Source organism: Phoxinus phoxinus (genome assembly GCF_949152265.1).
Source record: "Phoxinus phoxinus genome assembly, chromosome: 8".
NCBI classification, from domain to species: domain Eukaryota; kingdom Metazoa; phylum Chordata; class Actinopteri; order Cypriniformes; family Leuciscidae; genus Phoxinus; species Phoxinus phoxinus.
In genome coordinates, this window is record NC_136883.1 from 1,094,610 (window position 1) to 1,118,724 (window position 24,115).

At 43.8% G+C, this 24,115-nt stretch overlaps 1 protein-coding gene across 2 annotated transcripts; it reads left to right on the forward strand.

Moving 5' to 3' along the window:
- Positions 1-23,756, forward strand: ube2q1 (ubiquitin-conjugating enzyme E2Q family member 1). Of its 2 annotated transcripts, none has more exons than XM_079620974.1 (13): positions 1-503; positions 2,944-3,048; positions 6,024-6,146; positions 9,180-9,236; positions 10,440-10,592; positions 12,962-13,046; positions 13,128-13,188; positions 13,273-13,363; positions 15,117-15,175; positions 15,397-15,445; positions 15,945-16,040; positions 22,489-22,555; positions 22,875-23,756. In XM_079620974.1, exons 1-13 carry the CDS (start codon positions 345-347, stop codon positions 22,904-22,906), a joined length of 1,137 nt encoding a protein of 378 aa, XP_079477100.1. In that variant the 5' UTR covers positions 1-344; the 3' UTR covers positions 22,907-23,756. The 2 variants fall into 2 exon arrangements, with proteins under 2 accessions (XP_079477100.1, XP_079477101.1); XM_079620975.1 differs by having other exon boundaries at positions 28-503; positions 10,440-10,577.
- The last annotated feature ends 359 nt before the right edge of the window (positions 23,757-24,115 follow it).

The following is a 24,115-nucleotide window of genomic DNA, read 5'->3' on the forward strand; positions in this document are numbered from 1 at the left end:
GGTGCATGCTGGGACTGCGGGTCCTCCACGCGCGCCTCCATCTTTAAACCCCAGAGGGGAAAAAAACAGCTTCCGCTCAGTCGTACACACACAAGATCCTGCGTTCACACACACATTTATGACACTTTGAGCTCCAGATCTGCGTTTTAAATCGACGGATTGTACTAGCAAAGACCTGAGGGACTTATTGAACGCGCGTTCCGTGATTAAACCGCTTTATTTCTGCACTGACATCCACAAAAACACGGCGGAGTGATCGCAACTGCGCGTCTCTTCTTCTTCTTCTTTTGTCCAGCTCTCTCTCGGTTTCTCGGCTCCTGATGCCCGGAGATGAGTAGAGGAACATGTCGGTTTCGGGACTGAAGGCCGAGCTCAAGTTTCTGGAGTCCATTTTCGACCCGAACCACGAGCGCTTCAGGATTCTGGACTGGAAGCCGGACGAGTTGAGCTGCCAGTTCAACGTGACCGGAGAGAAGCTGCTCATCATCCACTGCAACATCACAGTAAGACCGAGACCACCACACACACACACACACACACACACACACACACACACACGGTGGGTTCGGGCGCGCGCCGTCGAACCCGCGGCTTCGATAATAACCGAACTCGAGCGCGTTCGCGTCGGTAAACATCAGTGTTCGGCTCCGTGTGTTCATACTGGCTTCCCCTCAGGTTTATTATCTTAAAGTTCATCGATCAGGAGTCATTATTGTGAAGTGCGCACTTCTGAGACCTTTATTGACCCGGTTCTGGTGTCTCGTTTCGTGGGTTTTCTTAATTTGCGGATGCCATTTTCTGTGGCGACTCTGACGTCATCAATCCACACACATATGATCGTGATCAAATATCATAACACTTAAAAGGCAGATATTTATTTCCATGGTGAAGGACCCAGTGTACACTGGGAAAACTAACACTATGAATGTCAAATATTATTTGGTAAATATTTGGTCTCTATTGAAAATAATAATCCTCCTCATTACTGTACTGTACTGTTAGATGCTATTTAAAATTGATTTTGTTTTATTATTTATACGGAAAACGAAAATTAGAAATGCATAAAGTATTATTTGTAAAAATATATAGTCTCTGTTAAAAAAATAAATAATTAAACATTTTCTACGTATTATAGTTACTGTACTGTTAGATGTGTTTTAAAATTGTATTATTTATACTGAGAAAACAAATATGTTAAATGCGCAAAATATTATTTGGAAAATATTTGGTCTATTATAAATAATAATGTGAAAATCTTTTGTATTCATACTTATTTAAATATTTTATTATTATTTATACTGAAAAAGAAAAAAAATGCATAAAATATTATTTGGAAAAAATATTTGGTCTCTGTTAAATACTAATGAAACATATTTACTACTTAAAGCATTACTAGATGTCTTTATTTATTTTAATATTTTTATTTGATTATTTATACTGTATACGAATATATTAAAGGCGTAAAAATATTATTTGGAAAATATTTAGTTTTATCTTAAAATAATAATGTAATTTTTTTCAAATCATTATTACTTTTTTTAACATTGTTTTGTTTTTTATTATTTATTTATACTAAAAAAGGAATGTTAGAAATGCATAAAATAATATTTGGGAAGTATTTGGTCTCTATTAAAAATAATAATGTAACCTTTTTTCTACTCATAGTACTTATTTAAAACATTTTTTATTTATTTTAATATTTATTTTATGTTTTATACTGTGAACTGAAAATTAATATATTTAATGCTTAAATATTATTTGGAAAATAATTCGTTTTTCTTAAAATAATAATGTAAATTTTTCTACTCATAGTACTTAATATATTTTTTATTTATTTGAAGTTTTTTATTTTATATATTTATTTTATACTAGACGAATACTAGAAATACTAAAAATAATAATGTAACTTTTTTTTTTACATTTATTTTAATATTTTTTAAATTTGTATTATTCTGGTGAAAATTAATATTATAAATGTGTAAAATATTATTTGGAGAATATTTAATTTCTCTTAAAAATAATAATACTGGGATAAATTAGTGTCGACTATGAGATCAGTTAATGTACAAATGAAGACCAGCATGAAACTGAGGTTCATATATTCACTTTTATTTCAAAGTGCATGAATTACTAATGGATAACGTCAGCCAAAAAGTGTTTGCATAAACGTACAACAACAAGGTCCTCTTTGTGAACATGAAGTAACAATAAGCAGAATATTGTTTACAGCATTCACTACTGTTAGTTAATAAACATGTTGGTGCGCAGTGCGTTATAATGTTCACAGACACAACTGTTGAGCTAGAAGTGTGTTAGTACATCAGTCCTGTTTCACACACACATACTGTCGACTTATTATACAGTTATTTTAATAACTATAATAACTGATCCTACCACTAACCCTTCCCTGTACTCCTGTAGTGCCCTCATATTACCAGCACTTTCCTGAGTAACCCACACATACTGTACTATACTGTACTATACTGTACTATACTGTACAATGAACAACCTTTTCCTGTAAGAGCTTTTCTGTCGAGGGGTTTTGGATGTTTATATAGATCTAAATTTGTAAATATGAGCAGGTTTTAAATGTTATGAATTAAACCGCTCGTAAACATACTTAATCACTTGAAAAACTTGAAATAACCCATTAATTGTGAAAGTATTATGCAATAATTTCTCCTTATATTGAACCTTTTTAGCATAAAGTGTTCTTTAAAATGAGTCCGAGTTCTTCTAAGCGTGTAATGTCCAGAACGGCTCAGAATTATTTTCAATAATTGAAGTTATGTAAATAGACCTTCAGAACTATATCACGCATTGAGCAGATCACGAGATCATGACCTCGGCCCAGTCCGAACCCTTCACCGGTTCTGCTCTTCAGATTTACTGTATCATGCTGCACTCTGGGTAACGTGTTGCACTCTGGGTAATGTGTTGCAGGAGTCCTACCCCTCGACGTCCCCGATATGGTTTGTGGACTCCGATGACCCGAGCCTGACTCAGGTTCTGGAGCGGCTGGAGGACGTGAGGAAGGGAAACACGCTGGTAAACGCTGAAGATCTTCTCACTCTCAGTCTAGCTCTCCTCAAACTCAGTCCGGTTCCAGTGCAGAAGTCCTGCCATGCTTTCCTGTCTGTGTTCAGTGTGTAGTGTTGCTGTGTGAACACGAGAAAGCTCCAGTTCTCCTCTATATCAGTGTTTCTGAGCTCCTGACACACCTCCATTGCAGTCTTGAGTTTCTTCCGGGAACGAACACGCCACAATATTCCTCATTATAATAATTAATGCGCAGAATAAAGGGGCGGGGCCTGGTTGAGTTAGTCAGTAGTGTGTTAAACTGGCGGTTATGGTAAGGGGCGGGACATTTCCCAAACACACTCAAAGGCCTCGACCAATCACAACACGCTGCTCCAGCTGACCAATCAGAGCACAGTGTGCTTTTCAGAAGGAGGGGCTTCATAGAGACAGGAAGTAAACAGGAGTGTGTTTCCCGAAAGCATCGTTAGCCAACTACGCTCGCAAGTTCTGTCGTTATCAGCAGTTCAGCGAGTCGGTGTTTCCCGTAACCATCGTTCCAGCGAACATTCGTAAACCGTTGTGTGTGTGTGTGTGTGTGAGCGACAGATCTCCACCTGTGGTTAGAAGCAGACTAACCTAGTTTGCATGACATGTGGACTCAATAAATCCTGAGCCAAATAAGCAAGCTGACATTCAGTGCAATCTGTGTCTTTTACTCAGAACACATACAAATGTCATTTACGTCTTTTAGTTTGTCGAGAGATTTAAAGTGTAGTTTCTGAAGAGTGCGCATGTGTGATCGAGCTCTAGTGTAAGAACGAGTCTGAGTGAGTCTGGAAATAAAGCAAAAAACTGAGAACAATGAGAAATAGTCCTCAGATGCACGTCTGTAATTTATATCAAAACATCTCGCATTAATTTGATCTTAAACCGTTTCATTAGCAGTAGTTATTACTCCAGCACGTGCGTGACATTAACCAGCGTGGCTGAACGACCACTTTTGCTACAACATGCTTTCGGGAAACAGTCGTGATGAGCTAGTTGATTTCTCCAACGCTGCATCGCACTGATAGTGAAGCGACGAGTTACGGCGTTACACGAGAACACTCCAGAGCGTTACTGACAGACTGTAGAGAGGAGCCGCAGCACGAGAATATGAGGAAATAACCAACACTCGAGCAGGAAAACCTGTTCTAGTGGAGCACAAGACCTAGTAGATCCTCTAAGTCATATTTAATGTCTCGTCAGGTGACAGTAAATGAAGGTAATTCGTAATATGCTCAATCTTAATGATGGTTTGAGCGGAGCCGGTGTTGTAATCACGACGCTTTGAACAGCAGTAAATAGTAATTCCAGCCTAGCTACACTGCAATCGAGTCGCCGTTACACAACACACACAACAGTGTAACACGAGTGCGCACTCCTCACGCGCGCACGGCTGAGCCGGGCTTTTTATAAACTATTTGTTGTCTGTAATAGATTAACTGGGACACCAGCACACTTTTAGACGGACTGCATGCCTGATTAAAACACCTTCGTCAAATCTTCTCCGTTTAAACTCGTTCTACTTGAAGGATTAGTTTATTCTGACCTGGAAAGCCTGTCATCGCTTTACTGGGTCTCGTGTCATTCCAAACCTGTATGACTTTTGTTCTGCAACACAAAAGAGGGCGTTTGGCAGAATGTGGACGCAGCTGTTTTCCACACAACAACAAGTCTTCTGAAAGCGTACGCTGCTTTGTGCCAATGAATGTTCATTCACTCCAAGTCTTGTTCCTGTTTGTGTGTTGGTCATCAACAATAACAGGTTTGACATCAGGAATGGCAGATTGGTTGCTCCATGAGTGATTATTATCACACGGCAATAGTCGATTGTCTTAAGCTGTCATGGTATGGAAAAGAGCCTCATCCTCATTCTGCTGAACTTCTACTTTTGTGTTACACAGAAGGAGAAACACAACTTCATACGGGTATGGAACGACGTGGGTTTGTTAAATTAGGACAGAATATACAGTTTTGTATAAAGGAATCCTTTAAAGTGAAGACGGCTCTGTCCAACAAACACGTGTTCTTCTCTTGACAACAATGTAATGATTATTTTCAGTCATATGACAGAAGTTTAACTTAATATGATTTTTGTGGAAACCGTACATTTTACTTTTCAGGATTCTTTCGTGAATAAAAGAGTTTGAAAGGGAAATCCTTTGTAACATTATAAATGTTTATCTACTGTCACTTTAGATACATTGAATGTGTCCCTGCTGAATAAAAGTATTGATTTATTTTAAAACGCATCTTGCTGACCCCAAGTGTTCGAACAGTCGTGTGTGTATTAAAGTTTCAAGGTTGATTCGGCTCCTCCACTGCTCTCTTCCTTCTCATAAAGCCTGATTTATTTTCAGTCAGGTTTTCATTACATGCTAGTGAAATTCAATCTGCTTGTATTGTAGAGTCGAGATCAAGACTCGCTGACAGGATTGGTCTTCTCTAAAGGAAACGGATATTGTGCACAAATTACCCATAAAGTCCTGTTGTTCTAACTTGACTAATGCCACCAAATCTCTGTCGGCATGTTATTAACCGTTCATAACAGTGGTTGGGGTCAGTGTCAGAAATTATCTTTTCCATTAAAGGATTAGTTCACTTCAGAATTATTATTTCCTGATAATTTAAAAGTTTTTTAAAAAAAGACTTTGAAGCTGTACTGAAACTCACATTTGGACCTTCGACCCGCTGGACCATTGAAGTCACTATATGGAGAACATCCATTTCTTTTTCAACTAAAGAAAGACATGGATATCTTGGATTTGTAAATTATCAGGAAATTTTAATTCTGAAGTGAGCTAATCCTTCAAGGGTTATTAATATGTGGGAGTTGATAATGAGGGTATATTTTGCTCCCACATTTTGTTTTCTTTGCTCTCCTGTTTTCAACTTCAGGGACATGTTGGTCAGTTTGGGTGTGATTTGTGAGCGAGCTTGTGTGTGTGTTTGTGTTTCAGCTCTTGCAGCAGCTGAAGAGGCTGATCTGTGATCTGTGTCGCCTCTATAATCTTCCCCAACACCCTGATGTGGAGATGCTGGACCAGCCGCTCCCCGCAGCGCCCCTGAACCCGGACCGCAAGGTGAACATCTTTAGGGGCTTTCACACCGGGCAGTTCTAGGACCTCGGTTATAGGACCTCGTGTTATAGGACCTCGTGTTAGAGGACCTCGGTTCTAGGACCTCGTGTTAGAGGACCTCGTGTTAGAGGACCTCGTGTTAGAGGACCTCGTGTTAGAGGACCTCGTGTTAGAGGACCTCGTGTTAGAGGACCTCGTGTTAGAGGACCTCGTGTTAGAGGACCTCGTGTTATAGGACCTCGTGTTATAGGACCTCGTGTTAGAGGACCTCGTGTTAGAGGACCTCGTGTTAGAGGACCTCGTGTTAGAGGACCTCGTGTTAGAGGACCTCGGTTCTAGGACCTCGTGTTAGAGGACCTCGTGTTAGAGGACCTCGTGTTAGAGGACCTCGTGTTAGAGGACCTCGTGTTAGAGGACCTCGTGTTATAGGACCTCGTGTTAGAGGACCTCGGTTCTAGGACCTCGTGTTATAGGACCTCGTGTTAGAGGACCTCGTGTTAGAGGACCTCGTGTTAGAGGACCTCGTGTTATAGGACCTCGTGTTAGAGGACCTCGTGTTAGAGGACCTCGTGTTATAGGACCTCGTGTTAGAGGACCTCGTGTTAGAGGACCTCGTGTTAGAGGACCTCGTGTTAGAGGACCTCGGTTCTAGGACCTCGTGTTAGAGGACCTCGTGTTAGAGGACCTCGTGTTAGAGGACCTCGTGTTAGAGGACCTCGTGTTAGAGGACCTCGTGTTATAGGACCTCGTGTTAGAGGACCTCGGTTCTAGGACCTCGTGTTATAGGACCTCGTGTTAGAGGACCTCGTGTTAGAGGACCTCGTGTTATAGGACCTCGTGTTAGAGGACCTCGTGTTAGAGGACCTCGTGTTATAGGACCTCGTGTTATAGGACCTCGTGTTATAGGACCTCGTGTTAGAGGACCTCGTGTTATAGGACCTCGTGTTATAGGACCTCGTGTTAGAGGACCTCGTGTTAGAGGACCTCGTGTTAGAGGACCTCGTGTTAGAGGACCTCGTGTTAGAGGACCTCGTGTTAGAGGACCTCGTGTTAGAGGACCTCGTGTTAGAGGACCTCGTGTTAGAGGACCTCGGGTTAGAGGACCTCGTGTTAGAGGACCTCGTGTTAGAGGACCTCGTGTTAGAGGACCTCGGGTTAGAGGACCTCGGGTTAGAGGACCTCGGGTTAGAGGACCTCGGGTTAGAGGACCTCGTGTTAGAGGACCTCGTGTTAGAGGACCTCGTGTTAGAGGACCTCGTGTTAGAGGACCTCGTGTTAGAGGACCTCGTGTTAGAGGACCTCGTGTTAGAGGACCTCGTGTTAGAGGACCTCGTGTTAGAGGACCTCGTGTTAGAGGACCTCGTGTTAGAGGACCTCGTGTTAGAGGACCTCGTGTTAGAGGACCTCGTGTTAGAGGACCTCGTGTTATAGGACCTCGTGTTAGAGGACCTCGTGTTATAGGACCTCGTGTTAGAGGACCTCGTGTTAGAGGACCTCGTGTTATAGGACCTCGTGTTAGAGGACCTCGTGTTAGAGGACCTCGTGTTAGAGGACCTCGTGTTAGAGGACCTCGTGTTAGAGGACCTCGTGTTAGAGGACCTCGTGTTAGAGGACCTCGTGTTAGAGGACCTCGTGTTAGAGGACCTCGTGTTAGAGGACCTCGTGTTAGAGGACCTCGTGTTAGAGGACCTCGTGTTAGAGGACCTCGGGTTAGAGGACCTCGGGTTAGAGGACCTCGGGTTAGAGGACCTCGGGTTAGAGGACCTCGGGTTAGAGGACCTCGGGTTAGAGGACCTCGGGTTAGAGGACCTCGGGTTAGAGGACCTCGGGTTAGAGGACCTCGGGTTAGAGGACCTCGGGTTAGAGGACCTCGGGTTAGAGGACCTCGGGTTAGAGGACCTCGTGTTAGAGGACCTCGTGTTAGAGGACCTCGTGTTAGAGGACCTCGTGTTAGAGGACCTCGAGTTAGAGGACCTCGTGTTAGAGGACCTCCAGCCACCAGGGTGTTTACCTGAGATCTAATGGTTCCTCTAGGAACATTTTCCTGGTTGCATTCACACAGCCAGTAGGAACTCTGAAGTGACGTAAGACACGCTTGTTGTTGGGACTTTTATTTTGATGGCGCTGAGAACGCCAATGCTCGCATTCTCCGTGTTCATCAGTTTGCAATCTCTCTAACAGTCCTGTCTAATGTTATTGGATAAAACTGTTAAAAAGTTTTAACTGTTAGAATGCATTAACTAGTTATAAGCCATATATTTTTTACAGCATGTATACATTTTTCTTAAAATTGTTTATTACAAATACAACTAGTCATTGTTTGATAGTTCACAGTGCATTAACTAATGTTAACAGAAACAACTTTTGATCCGAAAAATGTATTGGTAAATGTTGAAATTAACATTGTCATTTAAGAAGTGTTTTTCATTGTTAATTCATGTTAACTAATGGAACCTTATTGTAAAGTGTTATTACTACATCCAGAAGTAATATAAAACACTGGTTAATATAACAAAAACTTTACAAGCGTTATAAACACCATGCACATGTATTTCAGTTCCCATCACTCCACAATAAATCCTTTACATTTAATGTGACTTATATTCTGGAAAATTCATTAGATCTATTATATTTTATATCTGGCCATTGGATTGTGGATTTGACTGGATAGTTTCTATGTGAACTTGAAGCATGTTAAGATATGATATGTAATGTTGACTCAAAAGAAAGGTTATTTCCGAGGCATAGAGAAAGTTATTATATTCTGAAGAACAATTATAAAGTTTTACTTTTAAGTGCATTAAATAATGAACAAAAATGACTAGAAAAGTGTATTATTGCATTTAAAATACAACGACATTGCGAATGCCTGTCCAACTTCCTTAAAACCCCATACACACTAACATAAATGCATACAACAGATTATTTAAACAGAATTGCACTGATACTCTGCTGTATATTGCCCAAGTATATAATATAATGACAGATGAGCAAATAATTAATTCATGTTTTTTTAACGAATATTTTATCCTGTAGCTCGGGACCACGGATGAGGTCACATCAGAGGAGGAAGAGGAGGAAGAGATGGGAGAGGTTCGTATCCGTTTTCCTTTTGAGATGCACTGATATTAACATTTTGTCCGATACCGATAATTATTTCTATTCGAAAGCCAATAACCAATTTATTGGCCGATGAATCTAAATCCAATTTTTTTTTATATACTTTTAATTGAGAGCCTGATTACAAAAACAAAACTCACCATAAAAAGCCATTATCTAAACACACAATTATGATTTTATATAGCCGATATGACACACTTTGCGCTGCATATGTTGCACTGAACTGCATTTTCCTTTTTGAAGTGATTCCAATCATATTTCAAGCATTTCAAAACCATCATGATGAACAGTGTGCATACATTATTTATCAGCTTTAATATATCGGCCACATTTTCTTATCGAGCCGATAACGATAACACTATAAATGAACATATATCGTGCATCCCTAGTTTTCCACATGTTGTTTATTATGATGTGACAATTCAGATGTTCCAATTCTATTTAGATTCTCAAGCTCTTAATTCGATTAGATTCTCAATAAAAATAACACAAGTTTACTAGAGGTTAATTAATAAAAGGAAATTAAGAGCCACAAACCTTTATTTTAGGTACACTTGGGTACATTAAAACAGAACCCAACTCTATATTTCAAATGCATACAATGAATAGACAGGATTTTGATGCGAGAGGAAAAATTTATGCTGAAAATTGGACTAGTCAGAAGAATGCATGCCTTGATCAAACAGGATCAGGTTATTTTATGTTTAAGATATAAGGAACATAAAATCTCACAGCATTCGCTGTGACACGGTGGCTGCGAGCCTATGAACAGTGCAGGGAAACTAATACTGGCTTTTGGGTGATAGTTTACCCAAAAATAATAATTCTGTCATCATTTATGAATGTATTTATCATTTATAAGTTTCTTCTGTTGAACACAAAAGAAGATATTTTGAATAATATGGGTAACCAAACTGTTTTTGGTCCCCATTGATTTTTTCCCTCAATACTATGGAAGTCAATAGGGCCCATCAACAATTTGTTTGGAGAAGACTAGTAATAAGATTGACGTTAATCTTATGTTCAATGTTTGCGGGAATAAATCTGGGGGTAAAAAAAAGTATTTGTGGACTTTGAGAATCGATTTTGAATCGACCACATTTTAAAAAACAATTTATCGAAAACAATTTTGCCCAGCCCGAGTGGCCTCATCATATACGTGTTCTCTGTCAGCAGGACATCGATCTGGAACACTATGAAATGAAAGAGGAGGAGCCGGTGGATGGGAAGAAGTCTGAGGATGATGGGATCGAGAAGGAGAACTTGGCCATTCTGGAGAAGATCCGCAAGAACCAGAGGCAGGACCACTTGAATGTAAGTGCTCATTCGGTAAGGTCACTTTCCTCATGTTTCGGGCTCTGGTGGGGTGAAAGAGAGGCTTTGGTTCGGAGCAGTAGTTTCACTGTCCTGATTACATGGAGATTGAATGGTTATGATGAGAAGGTTCAGTCGGATGGCCTTCAGAGTGATTGATGTAGTTCCTTTTGAAATGAATTGTTCGTGAAGTCAGGCGAGCAAACTACTCCTCTTCTGACGAAAGCTTCTGTTTTGAGTTGAGATTTGATGACTTCAAAATTGACCATATTCATAAAAAGAGATTTTTGAATATGTATGTGTTATTTTTATATTTATTATATATGATATTAACAACCATTTCCAGAAAATGTGCGCAATTGCAAATGTAATGTTGACTTTATAAGACAGTTCAGTAAACGGAGTGAATATTGTGTTAAGTGACATTTTAGACATAACAGTGTCAATGTTCTTTGTTTTTGCTCTATTTCTCCAAGGACTATAGTTTCAAAAAAGCCACAGCAAAAGTTACGCGTCTGTGTGGCACTAACGTACAGTGGTGTTTCGTCAGTCACTAAACTAATCCGGGGTTTTGAACGAATCGGTTCAGTGACTTGACCTGACTTTACTGACTTTACTGACTTTACTGACTTTACTAACTTTACTGACTTTACTGACTTTCCTGACTTTACTGACTTTACTTGACTTTACTGACTTTACTGACTTTACTGACTTTACTGACTTGACTTTACTGACTTTACTGACTTTACTGACTTTACTGACTTTACTGACTTTACTGACTTTACTGACTTTACTGACTTTACTTGACTTAACTTTACTTGACTTAACTTTACTTTACTTGACTTACTACTTGACTTTACTGACTTTACTGACTTGACTTTACTGACTTGACTTTACTGACTTGACTTTACTGACTTTACTGACTTTACTGACTTTACTAACTTTACTTACTTTACTTACTTGACTTTACTGACTTCACTTTACTGACTTTACTAACTTTACTTACTTGACTTTACTGACTTTACTAACTTTACTTACTTTACTTACTTGACTTTGCTTACTTGACTTTACTGACTTCACTTTACTGACTTTACTAACTTTACTTACTTGACTTTACTGACTTTACTGACTTTACTAACTTTACTTACTTGACTTTGCTTACTTGACTTTACTTTACTGACTTTACTAACTTTACTTACTTGACTTTGCTTACTTGACTTTGCTTACTTGACTTTGCTTACTTGACTTTGCTTACTTGACTTTACTTTACTGACTTTACTGACTTTACTAACTTTGCTTACGTGACTTTACTTTACTGACTTTACTGACTTTACTAACTTTACTTACTTGACTTTGCTTACTTGACTTTACTTTACTGACTTTACTAACTTTACTTGTAAAGTTTACTTGTACTTTACTTGTAACTTTACTTGTAACAAAGTAAGACTTTGCTTACTTGACTTTACTTTACTGACTTTACTAACTTTGCTTACTTGACTTTACTTTACTGTCTTTACTGACTTTACTAACTTTACTTACTTGACTTTGCTTACTTGACTTTACTTTACTGACTTTACTAACTTTACTTACTTGACTTTGCTTACTTGACTTTACTTTACTGACTTTACTAACTTTACTTACTTGACTTTGCTTACTTGACTTTACTTTACTGACTTTACTGACTTAACTTGACTTTACTGACTTGACTTGATTTTACTGACTTTACTGACTTCACTTGACTTTACTAACCTTACTTAACTTTACTTACTTGACTTTACTTACTTTACTGACTTTACTTTACTTGACTGACTTGACTGACTTGACTGACTTGACTTACTTGACTTACTTGACTGACTTGACTTACTTGACTGACTTGACTTTACTTACTTTACTGACTTTACTTTACTTGACTGACTTTACTGACTTAACTTGCTCGACTTACTTGACTGACTTGACTGACTTTACTTACTTTACTTAACTTTACTGACTTAACTTGACTTATATGACTTTACTTGACTTGATTTTAAACATCCTGTATAGGTTTTTAGTTAATTGATGTATTTTGTATTTAACCTAGATTTCACCATATAAGCTGGCGTGGCGTTAAACATTTTCTCCCAAATAAACAATTAAATATTATTCAATAATGACACAAAATAATGCATAGTTAAACATTTCACGTTAGCTAATGTAATTAACTAATGTTAACATGAAACCTGGTTGTACAGTGTTACAGTGAATGTGAAATCTTTGAAATGAGCCGTCTTGTTTTTTGCATTGAGCTGTCGGGCTCCCAGTGCTCATTACTCTGAGCTGTGGGATTCATGTGTGCATTGGGTCTTACTGCGTCTGATGGATGGAGTGTGTTCTCTCGGGTCCTGTAGGGCGCTGTGTCTGGATCAGTTCAAGCGTCGGATCGCCTCATGAAGGAGCTCAGGGAGATCTACCGGTCTCAGAGTTATAAAAACGGTTTGGACACATGATAATAACTTAGACTGGTAATGAACGAGACGCCACACTCTTCTTATTCTGCTTTATTCTGTTTTCCAGGAATCTACTCAGTGGAGCTGTTCAACGACAGCCTGTACGAGTGGCACGTGAAGATAAGGACGTAAGGACTGGATTTTCCCATTATTGCTTGTGTTAGTTAGGAGTTTTCAGAAAGCTGAAGGTGTGTGTGTGTGTGTGTGTTCAGTGTGGATCCAGACAGTCCTCTGCACAGTGACCTGCAGGTTCTGAAGGAGAAGGAGGGAATCGACTACATACTCCTCAACTTCTCTTACAAAGTGAGTTCACTGGCTGTGTGTGTGTGTGTGTGTGTGTGTGTGTGTGATGTGTAGGGTTAGTGTGTGTGTGTGTGATGTGTAGGGTTAGTGTAGAGGACAAAATATACAGTTTGGACAGTATAAACACCATCATGTCTATGGATAGTCCCCACAAAGATAGCGTGTGTGTGTGTGATGGGTAGGGTTAGTGTGTGTGTGACGGGTAGGGTTAGTGTGTGTGTGATGGGTAGGGTTAGTGTGTGTGTGTGATGGGTAGGGTTAGTGTGTGTGTGTGTGTGTGTGTGTGTGTGTGTGTATGTGTGTGTGTGTGTGTGTGTGTGTGTGTGACGGGTAGGGTTAGTGTGTGTGTGTGTGTGTGTGTGACGGGTAGGGTTAGTGTGTGTGTGTGTGTGTGTGATGGGTAGGGTTAGTGTGTGTGTGTGTGTGTGTGTGTGTGTGTGTGTGTGTGTGATGGGCAGGGTTAGTGTGTGTGTGTGTGTGTGTGATGTGTAGGGTTAGTGTAGAGGACAAAATATACAGTTTGGACAGTATAAACACCATCATGTCTATTGATAGTCCCCACAAAGATAGCGTGTGTGTGTGTGACGGGTAGGGTTAGTGTGTGTGTGATGGGTAGGGTTAGTGTGTGTGTGTGTGATGGGTAGGGTTAGTGTGTGTGTGTGTGTGTGTGTATGTGTGTGTGTGTGTGTGTGACGGGGAAAGGGTTAGTGTATGTGTGTGTGTGTGATGGGTAGGGTTAGTGTGTGTGTGTGTGTGTGATGGGTAGGGTTAGTGTGTGTGTGTGTGTGTGTGTGTGTGATGGGTAGGGTTAGTGTGTGTGTGTGTGATGGGTAGGGTTAGTGTGTGTGTGTGTGTGTGTGTGTGTGTGTGTGTGATGGGTAGGGTTAGTGTGTGTGTGTGTGTGTGTGTGTGTGTGTGTGTGTGATGGGTAGGGTTAGTGTGTGTGTGTGTGTGTGTGTGTGTGTGTGTGTGTGTGTGTGTGATGGGCAGGGTTAGTGTGTGTGTGTGTGTGATGGGTAGGGTTAGTGTAGAGGACAAAATATACAGTTTGGACAGTATAAACACCATCATGTCTATTGATAGTCCCCACAAAGATAGCGTGTGTGTGTGTGATGGGTAGGGTTAGTGTGTGTGTGTGTGTGACGGGTAGGGTTAGTGTGTGTGTGTGTGTGTGTGTGTGTGTGTGTGTGTGTGTGTGTGTGTGTGTGTGTGTGTGTGATGGGTAGGGTTAGTGTGTGTGTGTGTGTGTGATGGGTAGGGTTAGTGTGTGTGTGTGTGTGTGTGTGTGTGTGTGTGTGTGATGGGTAGGGTTAGTGTGTGTGTGTGTGTGTGTGTGATGGGTAGGGTTAGTGTGTGTGTGTGTGTGTGTGTGTGTGATGGGTAGGGTTAGTGTGTGTGTGTGTGTGTGATGGGTAGGGTTAGTGTGTGTGTGTGTGTGTGTGTGTGTGTGTGATGGGTAGGGTTAGTGTGTGTGTGTGTGTGTGTGTGTGTGTGTGTGTGTGTGTGATGGGTAGGGTTAGTGTAGAGGACAAAATATACAGTTTGGACAGTATAAACACCATCATGTCTATGGATAGTCCCCACAAAGATAGCATGAGTGTGTGTGAGAGTTTAGCCTTTAGTTTGTGATGCATTGTAAATAAGGTTTACCTTCCTAATTGTTCAACTTCTTTATTAAATGTACAAATGCTTGTATGTACAATTTAAATGTAGGTTTGTCCAGAATAAAAATAACTCTCTTGTCCGTCTTCAGGATAACTTCCCCTTTGATCCCCCGTTCGTGCGAGTGGTGTCTCCTGTGCTGTCTGGAGGGTGAGGCGGACCGTTACTCATCATATTACTGATATTCTGATGCGTTGTGTTCGTCATATTATTAATTCGCTCAAAAATTATACTAATTTGTATGCAGAAGCGATTATTCATACTAATGTATACATATATCTTCATTATTTATTTATTTATTTATTTATATATAAAGCTTTGGGTTAACTAGTGTGTATGTAAAGCCCAGGTTAACTGTAGTGTGTGTTCAGGTATGTTCTGGGTGGAGGAGCGCTGTGTATGGAACTACTCACTAAACAGGTGCGTTTCTGATGCAGAACATCTGTGACCAGAAATATTAGATATTATTATATATTCTATTTGTGAGCAGAACTGATCCGGACACTGTGAGCTGGTCATGTTCTGCTGAAGTGTGTGTCTGTAACTGCTAATGCTCTTTTACACACACACACTGAACACAATGAAGCATTGCTTGGTCACTGGTGGAGCTAAACTGGTATTATCTAATTGTGGAGTTAAATTTACCAGCTGACAGATATTCAACATAATGTGTGTGTGTGTGTGTGTGTGTGTGTGTGTGTGTGTGTGTGACAGTCTAACAAAAGGATGGACAAAATCTGTCAAATATCAACTGAGTTCTGTCATATTTTATCAGCATTCACTAAACTATAGCGAATAAACTGTTAATGTGTGTCCTTTAGTGTTCCGATATATAGATACGAGTCTGTAATACGACATGCATGTGACTGAGATTGTAAGAGGTGTGTGTGTCTGACGGTCATGTGATGTGTTTCCTCAGGGCTGGAGCAGTGCCTATTCCATAGAGTCTGTCATCATGCAGATTAATGCCACTTTAGTCAAGGGAAAAGCAAGAGTGCAGTTTGGAGCCAATAAGGTAATCGCACTTCAGACGTTCACACCGAGAGCCAGAACTACAGCGAGAGCCAGAACTACAGCGAGAACGATCACACCGTGTCCAGCTACACGTGATAAAGGCCGTCTTTCTGTGTTAATCAGAGTTCCCTTTCGAAGGGAACTCGACAATACGTCATCGACGCTTTGGGGGACGCCTCAGGCGTGACAGGTGTCTGAAATCACAATCAAATCACGGCAATCACATTGACCGGCGACAGCCCGTGAATCATTACGTGAATGATTAACGTGCGACCTGGAAGTATATAAGGGCGCCTTGCAAACATGACAAATCATCTTTTCGTCTTCAGGGACTGTTTTGTCTGTAACCGCTTTTGAAAATCAGGTATTTATGAAATGCACTGAGAAGGCTGAGTGTTTTCAGCTGTGCGTTTTCTGTCTGGAGGAAGAGCGCGCACAGGCAGTTCTTGAGGGAACTGCCTGTACAATTGCGAGCGTTTTTCTTTGAGAACGCTCCGATCTCGTCTGACCCTCTCCTTGAGAGAAGAGGGCTCAGCATCTGGGTGTAAAAAAAAAAAAAAAAAAGGGATCCCAGATGAAGCCCGCCGATCGCCTTGAGAGGGGTATAATCCTCTCAAGCGATGCGGCGGCTGACGAGATTAAGCAGTGAGTGCTTTTCCGGACAAACAGGAGATGGCTGATGAGGGTGGTGATAATCAATCTTCTCAGCCACCCTGCCCCGTGTATGCTGAACTGGTGGTTTTATGGTAACGTGGGGGGAAAATCGCTCACTATGAGAGCGTTTTTTCCTCAGTCATAAAACCACTAGCTCAGGTGAGCCTTTCATTTCTTCCCGATCTCATACTGAGATCGAGAGGACATGGAAGAACCCATACTCTGCCCGTGTCCACCGACATCAGCGGGCTAGTCTCACTGATGTTGAGGTGATAGGAGAGCATGGGTATGTGTCGATGCCGCCCATTGACGAGACGTTTGCAACTATCTCGTGTCTGGACAGGCGTCTACACTGAGAGCTCAAACCCTGCCAGTTGAATGGCAGAGCATACACGCCAGCGGGTCAGGCCGGTGCTACCCTGCACATCATGGTGGTGTTGCAGGTACACCAGGCCAATCTGCTGGGGGATCTCGTCCAGGGGGTGGGGCCCCTGAGGCGGTTACTGAGCTGCGCCACGGAGTGAACCTGGCCGACATCGGGGAGAAGAGAGAAAGTCTTTCTCCTCGATTCGCCCTCGCCCTCTGAGCTTTTTGGCACCTCCGTGTAGGCGGTGGCTGGAAAGTTCAGAGAGGCGAGGGCGCGCTCAGCTGTATTAGGACAAATACATACCGCTGAGATCCGTATCCACACCCAGACAGACGGGAGGGCCTGGCCCATCATGGTCCGGGGACCTTAGACAGGGCCAGAGAGCCAGTGTCGCCTCTCGTGCGCCTCCTCCGTGGAGGAGTAGATCGCTGTAGAGGTGCAACTCCCGCAAGAAGAGGGATCTGAGGGAGGTGATCCAGCACGATTGCACACAGCATTGGCATGGATCACCTCCCCCTGAGGGCGTGATTATATCTTAGCCCTCTCCTCTCTTCCCCGACTCCCCAGACACTTTCTACATCAGGCCTGAGGCTGGGCTCATGGTTAGAACAATGTTCTGTTGGCCTGCCTCTGCTTGGTTAGGAGAGTGCCTCTTTCAGGCATGTATAGGTGGTAGACCCCATGTTCATAAAGAACTGTCTGGTAAGTCTTCACTTCGCACGCCGCAGGTGAGCTGAGTGGTCTTCTTTAAGAGTAATTTGTGTGCAACTAACACTAAAATTTATCTCTCTACAGACCTCGTTCCCTGTATAGAGCTATGGGGTCATGTAAGGTACATTTTTGGATTATTAGGGCCCTGAAGTCCCCCTTTAGGTGGCTAGAACGACTATCTTAGCCCTCGGGCTGTTAGCCACCTCAGGGTAGAGTAGTTGGTCTCCCTCCCATAGGATTTTCATCTTGGAGTATAGACTGACGCTAGTGCTTCAGATAGATCTTATGTCCGGTCCATGGGACCGTCTGACTTCCTTCCTGAGTACATCGCCCCCTTGAGCTCTGTTTGGGTTTTCATTGGGCTGAGCGATTCTGCAGCCAGTTGTATGAAATAATAACTATTTTTCTAGTAAGGCTGTGGCTCCTCCGAGCCCTCAGGTAGATCTATGCTTGCAGGCTGGCCCTCACCAGGGCCGCCTCTGTAGCTGGCCTAGGCTGTGCCAGGGATAGTGGAGGCGCTCTGCTTAAGCATTTCTGCCTCTGAGCCTTCACTGTGTGAATTTAGGTTCCTAGCATCCCTGTATGACAGCCTCCTCCAATGGGAGTCGTTAGGCCAAGGCCCGCCCCCTTCTCTGCATTCTGGGGCGACAAGTGTAATGCAGCGTGGTGCAGAGGCATGGTTTATAAAGATCCTGGGTTAGGCCTCAAATAGGCCTCCCCGGTACAATGTGTCTTTATTGAGCAGGGTTAGGCCGCCTTTCGCCTCACGAAGAGGCTGGGTCTGTCTGCCCGACCCTGCCGTGCAGAACTAGCATACGGATATGGGCTGCCAGTATAGGCTTTACTCACCTCGCTGAGCTACTGCTCAAGCGTCGGGTTGTAGGTGGTTGGCTCACAAACAAGCCCCACTCCCCTAGGTTGGGCACAGATACTTTTTCTGTCACCCCTAGAGCCACTGGCGGGCCCGCACCCTGGTAAACCTCAGGGTGAGGTGGAGAGTATTCCCCTGTGATACAGGGCAGGTCTGAGTCCTTCACTTTCAGTTCTGTATTATCCTACCTCGCACCACTATGGCTCGGGTTGAGCGGAAAGTTCTAGCCTTCACTTCTTTTTTGGTCGAAGTACGCTCCCCTGAAGCCAGAGCATTGCCATGAGCTGACGCCCATGCTTACAGATGGTAGGCCCCTGGCTCTGGGGCCTCCATTGAGGCAGAGTGGCGTATGTTGTACTCCCCTTGCTCAAAGGGTGCTAGCGCTTTTGCTGAGTACACTGCCATGGGCAATGTGATTAGGTACCAGAATGCTGTAGGCGCTGTGTAAACAGCTTATCTGCCAACGAGGGCTGCGCCATTAGGTAGTAGGCCTCAGCAGGCCTCCTGTATGGGCAGCCCCCAAGTGGGCGCTGTAGGCCAGCTCACTTCAAAAAAGTGTTGCTGGCCTTGGTGGTTCGGGCAGTTGACTCACTGATGGGTAGTAGGCCCTAAACAGGCCTCCTCGGAAGTGAGTCCCAACATTGTGGGACTTACTTGTTGGTGTGGTATGATTCCCAACAGTGTACCTTTGGAGCAGATTGACTTGCTGTCAGCTAGTAGGCCCAACCAGGCCTCCCTGATAGGCGAGTCCCCAGTGGGCTGGCCTTAGCAGGCCGCCTTCGAACCGTCACCCAGATTCAGGGCTCGTAGCTACCAGTTGTTTAAGATTACTTTCAGGTAGTAGGCCTCCTCAGGCCTCCCTGAAGGTGAATTCCCACTTACGGTGGCTATCAGGTAGTAGGCCTTACCAGGCCTCCCTGTAGGCAAGCCCAAAGGACAGGCAACTGGACAGCTAGCCTGACCTACTATCAGGTAGTAGGCCTCACCGGGCCTCCCTGAAGGCATGTTCTCACATAATGTGATTATCAGGTGGTAGGCCGCTAACCGGGCCTCCCTGAATGTGAGCTCCCAAGTATCGTGGCTGTCAGGTAGTAGGCCTCACCAGGCCTCCCTGAAGGTAGTTCCCACATACTGTGGTTATCAGGTTACAGGCCTCACCAGGCCTTCCTGGTCATGAGCTCCCACATGCTGGGGTTATCAGGTAGTAGGCCTCACCAGGCCTCCCTGAAGGTGAGTTCCCTCATACTGTGGTTATCAGGTTACAGGCCTCACCAGGCCTTCCTGGTTATGAGTCTCCACATGTCAGGTTACGGGCCTCACTCGGCCTTCCTGAATGTGGGCTCCCACATATTGTGGTTATTAGGTTACAGGCCTCATCCGGCCTTCCTGGTTTTGAGCTCCCACACACTGTGGTCGCTAGGTTACAGGCCTCACCAGGCCTTCCTGGTCATGAGAGCTCCCACATACTGGGGTTATCAGGTGACAGGCCTCACCAGGCCTTCCTGGTTATGAGCTCCCACATACTGTGGTTATCAGGTTACAGGCCTCACCAGGCCTTCCTGGTTATGAGCTCCCACATACTGTGGTTATCAGGTTACAGGCCTCACTAGGCCTTCCTGGTCATGAGAGCTCCCACATACTGGAGTTATCAGGTTACAGGCCTCACCAGGCCTTCCTGGTTATGAGCTCCCACATACTGGGGTTATCAGGTTACAGGCCTCACCAGGCCTTCCTGGTTATGAGCTCCCACATACTGTGGTTATCAGGTTACAGGCCTCACCAGGCCTTCCTGGTTATGAGCTCCCACATACTGTGGTTATCAGGTAGTAGGCCTCCAGGCCTCCCTGTGAGTGGTTCCCCAACCATGCTGGGTTCTGGAAGCTAGTGGCCGCCTGCTATCAGTTCAGCTGGCCTTATTAGGCCGTTGCTAAAAGCGAGCTCGTGCCCTGGCTCAACTAAAGTGTTCATCCTCTGCTTCTGGTTCCCTCCGGGAACTTCTTACTCTGCCTACAGCCTGGTTCCTACCAGTCGGTCCATTGCTCCCCTCACTAAGGGTCTCTATGAGTGTTTGGACTCCTGAGTCTGGTCAGACGGTCGTAGGCCTCTCGTGAGGCCTCCCAGTTAGATCAGCCCCTAGGCCTTCACAGGCCTCCTCAGTGTTTCAAACACAAACACTGGGTAGATCCGTGGATCGAGTAGAGAAACTCCCCTCTCTAGCAAGGGTTTAAAGCACTATGCTGAGTCATACTCTCCGGGATATCCCGTCTCTGAGATCCGGGCTGAGGGTTCACTGCCAGCTTCGCAGTCCCTCGGGTTGGATGCCTTACCTAAGGCAAATGTCCAGAGGCTCTGTCTCCAGACAGACAGGAATTTGGCCAGACTGAAGTGTCCGACGTAGTGACACCAGGTCAGGCCGTCCTGGTGGCATTTCGGGTGGTATATTCCCCCGAATAGTGACTGGCTGGGGTTCCCTCGGGTTCCCTAGCCACATTCCCTAGAAGGGACCCCTTCTAAATTGAAGTTGTGGTCCTAGGCCTTTGAGCAGGCCCAGGTAGGCCTTCGGATTACATATTTGGAGTTCCTCCTGTTAGGCTTATAGCTTGGGCTATGACCGTAGGGAATGCTGTCACTGACAGCCCAGTGTGACCTGAGGGTGAGTGGTTCTTGCATTTCATTTGAATTTGCTGGTTCTGACAGTTGTCACTGCCTCCTGGCATGCACTCCCCTCAGCATGGCGGAGTGGGTATTTCGTTCCCCAAAGCGTCGATGACGTATTGTCGAGTTCCCTTCGAAAGGGAACGTCTCAGGTTACAACTGTAACCTTTGTTCCCTGAGAACAGGGAACGAGACAATACGTCTCCCTGCCATGCCTCGGGGCCTGCCTACCAAACAGTCCCTTCAGACGAAGGATGATTTGTCATGTTTGCAAGGCGCCCTTATATACTTCCAGGTCGCACGTTAATCATTCACGTAATGATTCACGGGCTGTCGCCGGTCAATGTGATTGCCGTGATTTGATTGTGATTTCAGACACCTGTCACGCCTGAGGCGTCCCCCAAAGCGTCGATGACGTATTGTCTCGTTCCCTGTTCTCAGGGAACAAAGGTTACAGTTGTAACCTGAGACGTTTTTGTGCTAGCCAGCCGCGACACGCAATGACTATTTTAAACGGTTTCTATTTTTCTGTGGCGTCGCGCTGGAACAACAAACACAAAGTGTGGCACTGATAATCTCAGGCGCTGTTTATGTGCTTTATTTAATGTTAAAAGCTTGTCATGTGACTGTGAATATCATTTAGTGCTCCAGCTTTGAGCTGTAAAAGCAACAATGAAGAATTCTCCTCAGATCTTGAGATTAAACATGGAAACAAGAACGTTCAAACTGTGAACAAACAAGCGTATTATTTGACAAAGATTGTTTTAGTATTTTTAATAATGTTTAAATGGTGTAATATTTGTGAATTTGATTATGTACTGATCCATTTTCTTGCGAGTGCCGTCAGGATTACTCTGTGGTGCCGTGCACTCGCCGCGAGACTCCGCCCACACACTGTTCTGATTAGCTGTGCACTCGCGGCTAGACTCCGCCCACACGCTGTTCTGATTGGCTGTGCACTCGCCGCGAGACTCCGCCCACACGCTGTTCTGTTTGGCCGTGCACTCACCGCGAGACTCCGCCCACACGCTGTTCTAATTGGCTGTGCACTCGCCGCGAGACTCCGCCCACACGCTGTTCTGATTGGCTGTGCACTCGGCGCGAGACTTGTATGTGCTTTAATTGCAAAGTAGAGACTGTAATGTGTGTGTGTGTGTGTGTGTGTGTAATGTGTGTGTGTGTGTGTTTCAGAATCAGTATAACCTGGCCCGAGCGCAGCAGTCGTATAAATCACTGGTGCAGATCCACGAGAAGAACGGTGAGCGCTTCATCAGTGTTCACGTTCAGATATTGCCCGGTGTAATATCAACATTACATTCTGCTTATGATCCTCTGAGTGAACCAACATCTTATAGAAGAGTAACGTGTACATGTTCAAACTAAAAGATTTGAGGAGTGCAGTTTACTTCCTACTGACATTATATTATGATAGTTTTGGTCAGAAAGTGCATTTAGAAGTGTGTGTGTGTAAGCCAGCAGACATGCACCACACATGTTCAGTTTTCGGTCTTCATGGGGTGTGTAGGAAGGAGGATCTGAGCTTGCGTTGTAAACGTGTGTGTGTGTGTGTCCCGCAGGCTGGTACACACCACCGAAGGAGGACGGCTAGCGTGAGAGGTCGCTCGTGTGTCTGGAGGTGGACATCTCTTTGTTCTGGTTCCTCTCGTCCTCTCTCTCCTCTGCCGTGTGTCCGTCACGTCCTCCGGGCGGAAGAGGCTCGGCTCGGCCGCTCGCGCTTCATCCTCGTCAACAGCTCTCTTTCTTTTCCTTTTTTGCTTTATCATCTCAGATAACGTCATTATTCCTGCGTCCCTGCTCCTCCTCGGAGAGAGCCGGCACGGGTCTGACTCGATCACCTCGGTGCGAGACGCGCGGAGCCGACGGACACTCACCGCTCTCCTCACGACAGCCTGGATTTGTGGAACCGCCTGAAGCCGTGTTGGGATCGCGGGCGGGACCAGTGATGCCCTGAGGAGGAGGGAGAGCGTCTGTCCCGGTCCCGCTGTTCCTCCAGAGCTTCCTCAGATCCAGACGCCCGCATGACTCCGTGAGCGCACTGGGAAGTGTTCGGCTGCTTTCCTGAGGTTCCCACGGGACAATGTCCACTTCACTTTTCTGTTTGTTTAGGTAAATTAAAAATAAATAAATTACGCCACTCTGACATCAAGCCATAGATGATCCCGTAGATGTTATCCCGGAAAACACTCGACTCTGTTTTCAGGACCAACTGAGTAATAGAGGAGTGTGTGTGTGTGTTAAAGCGGCTGATCCCAGATCAGCTCGTCATCGCTGCAGCAGAGCGCTCACAGTTATGCACTGTTAGCATGCTTTGGTTATATTGCTTTTTATTTTACTTTCTTTTTTTTTCATTTTTTTCATTGTAAGTGTAATTTTGACCATGTACAGTACAATTTGTAAACTTGCATCAAGTTTATGAATAAAGAATTTTAAGAAATACATCAGTGTAATCTGTGTTTAATAATCCCGTCACATGTTCAACTCAATGACTCAAACCGCACTGCTTTTCCTAACAAGTTTCAAACATTTTAAGTGCTTTTAAAAAAAATAAAAATAATAATTTGGTTGCACCGATACTACATTTCTCTCCGATGACATGTTTCTGCTGTGTTTTGATTGGCAGGATGTAATGGCCCTGATGATTGGCCGGTAGTGCAGATTAGTTCGTCACTGATGCGTCTCCAGTGACCACAGAAGGACCGGATAATAAAAGTAAAGTTACATGTTTATTTTATCATCGGGTAATAATTGTGAGGCAAGGGAAATGCTAAACATAAAATAAACGCATATTCCTTTGTGC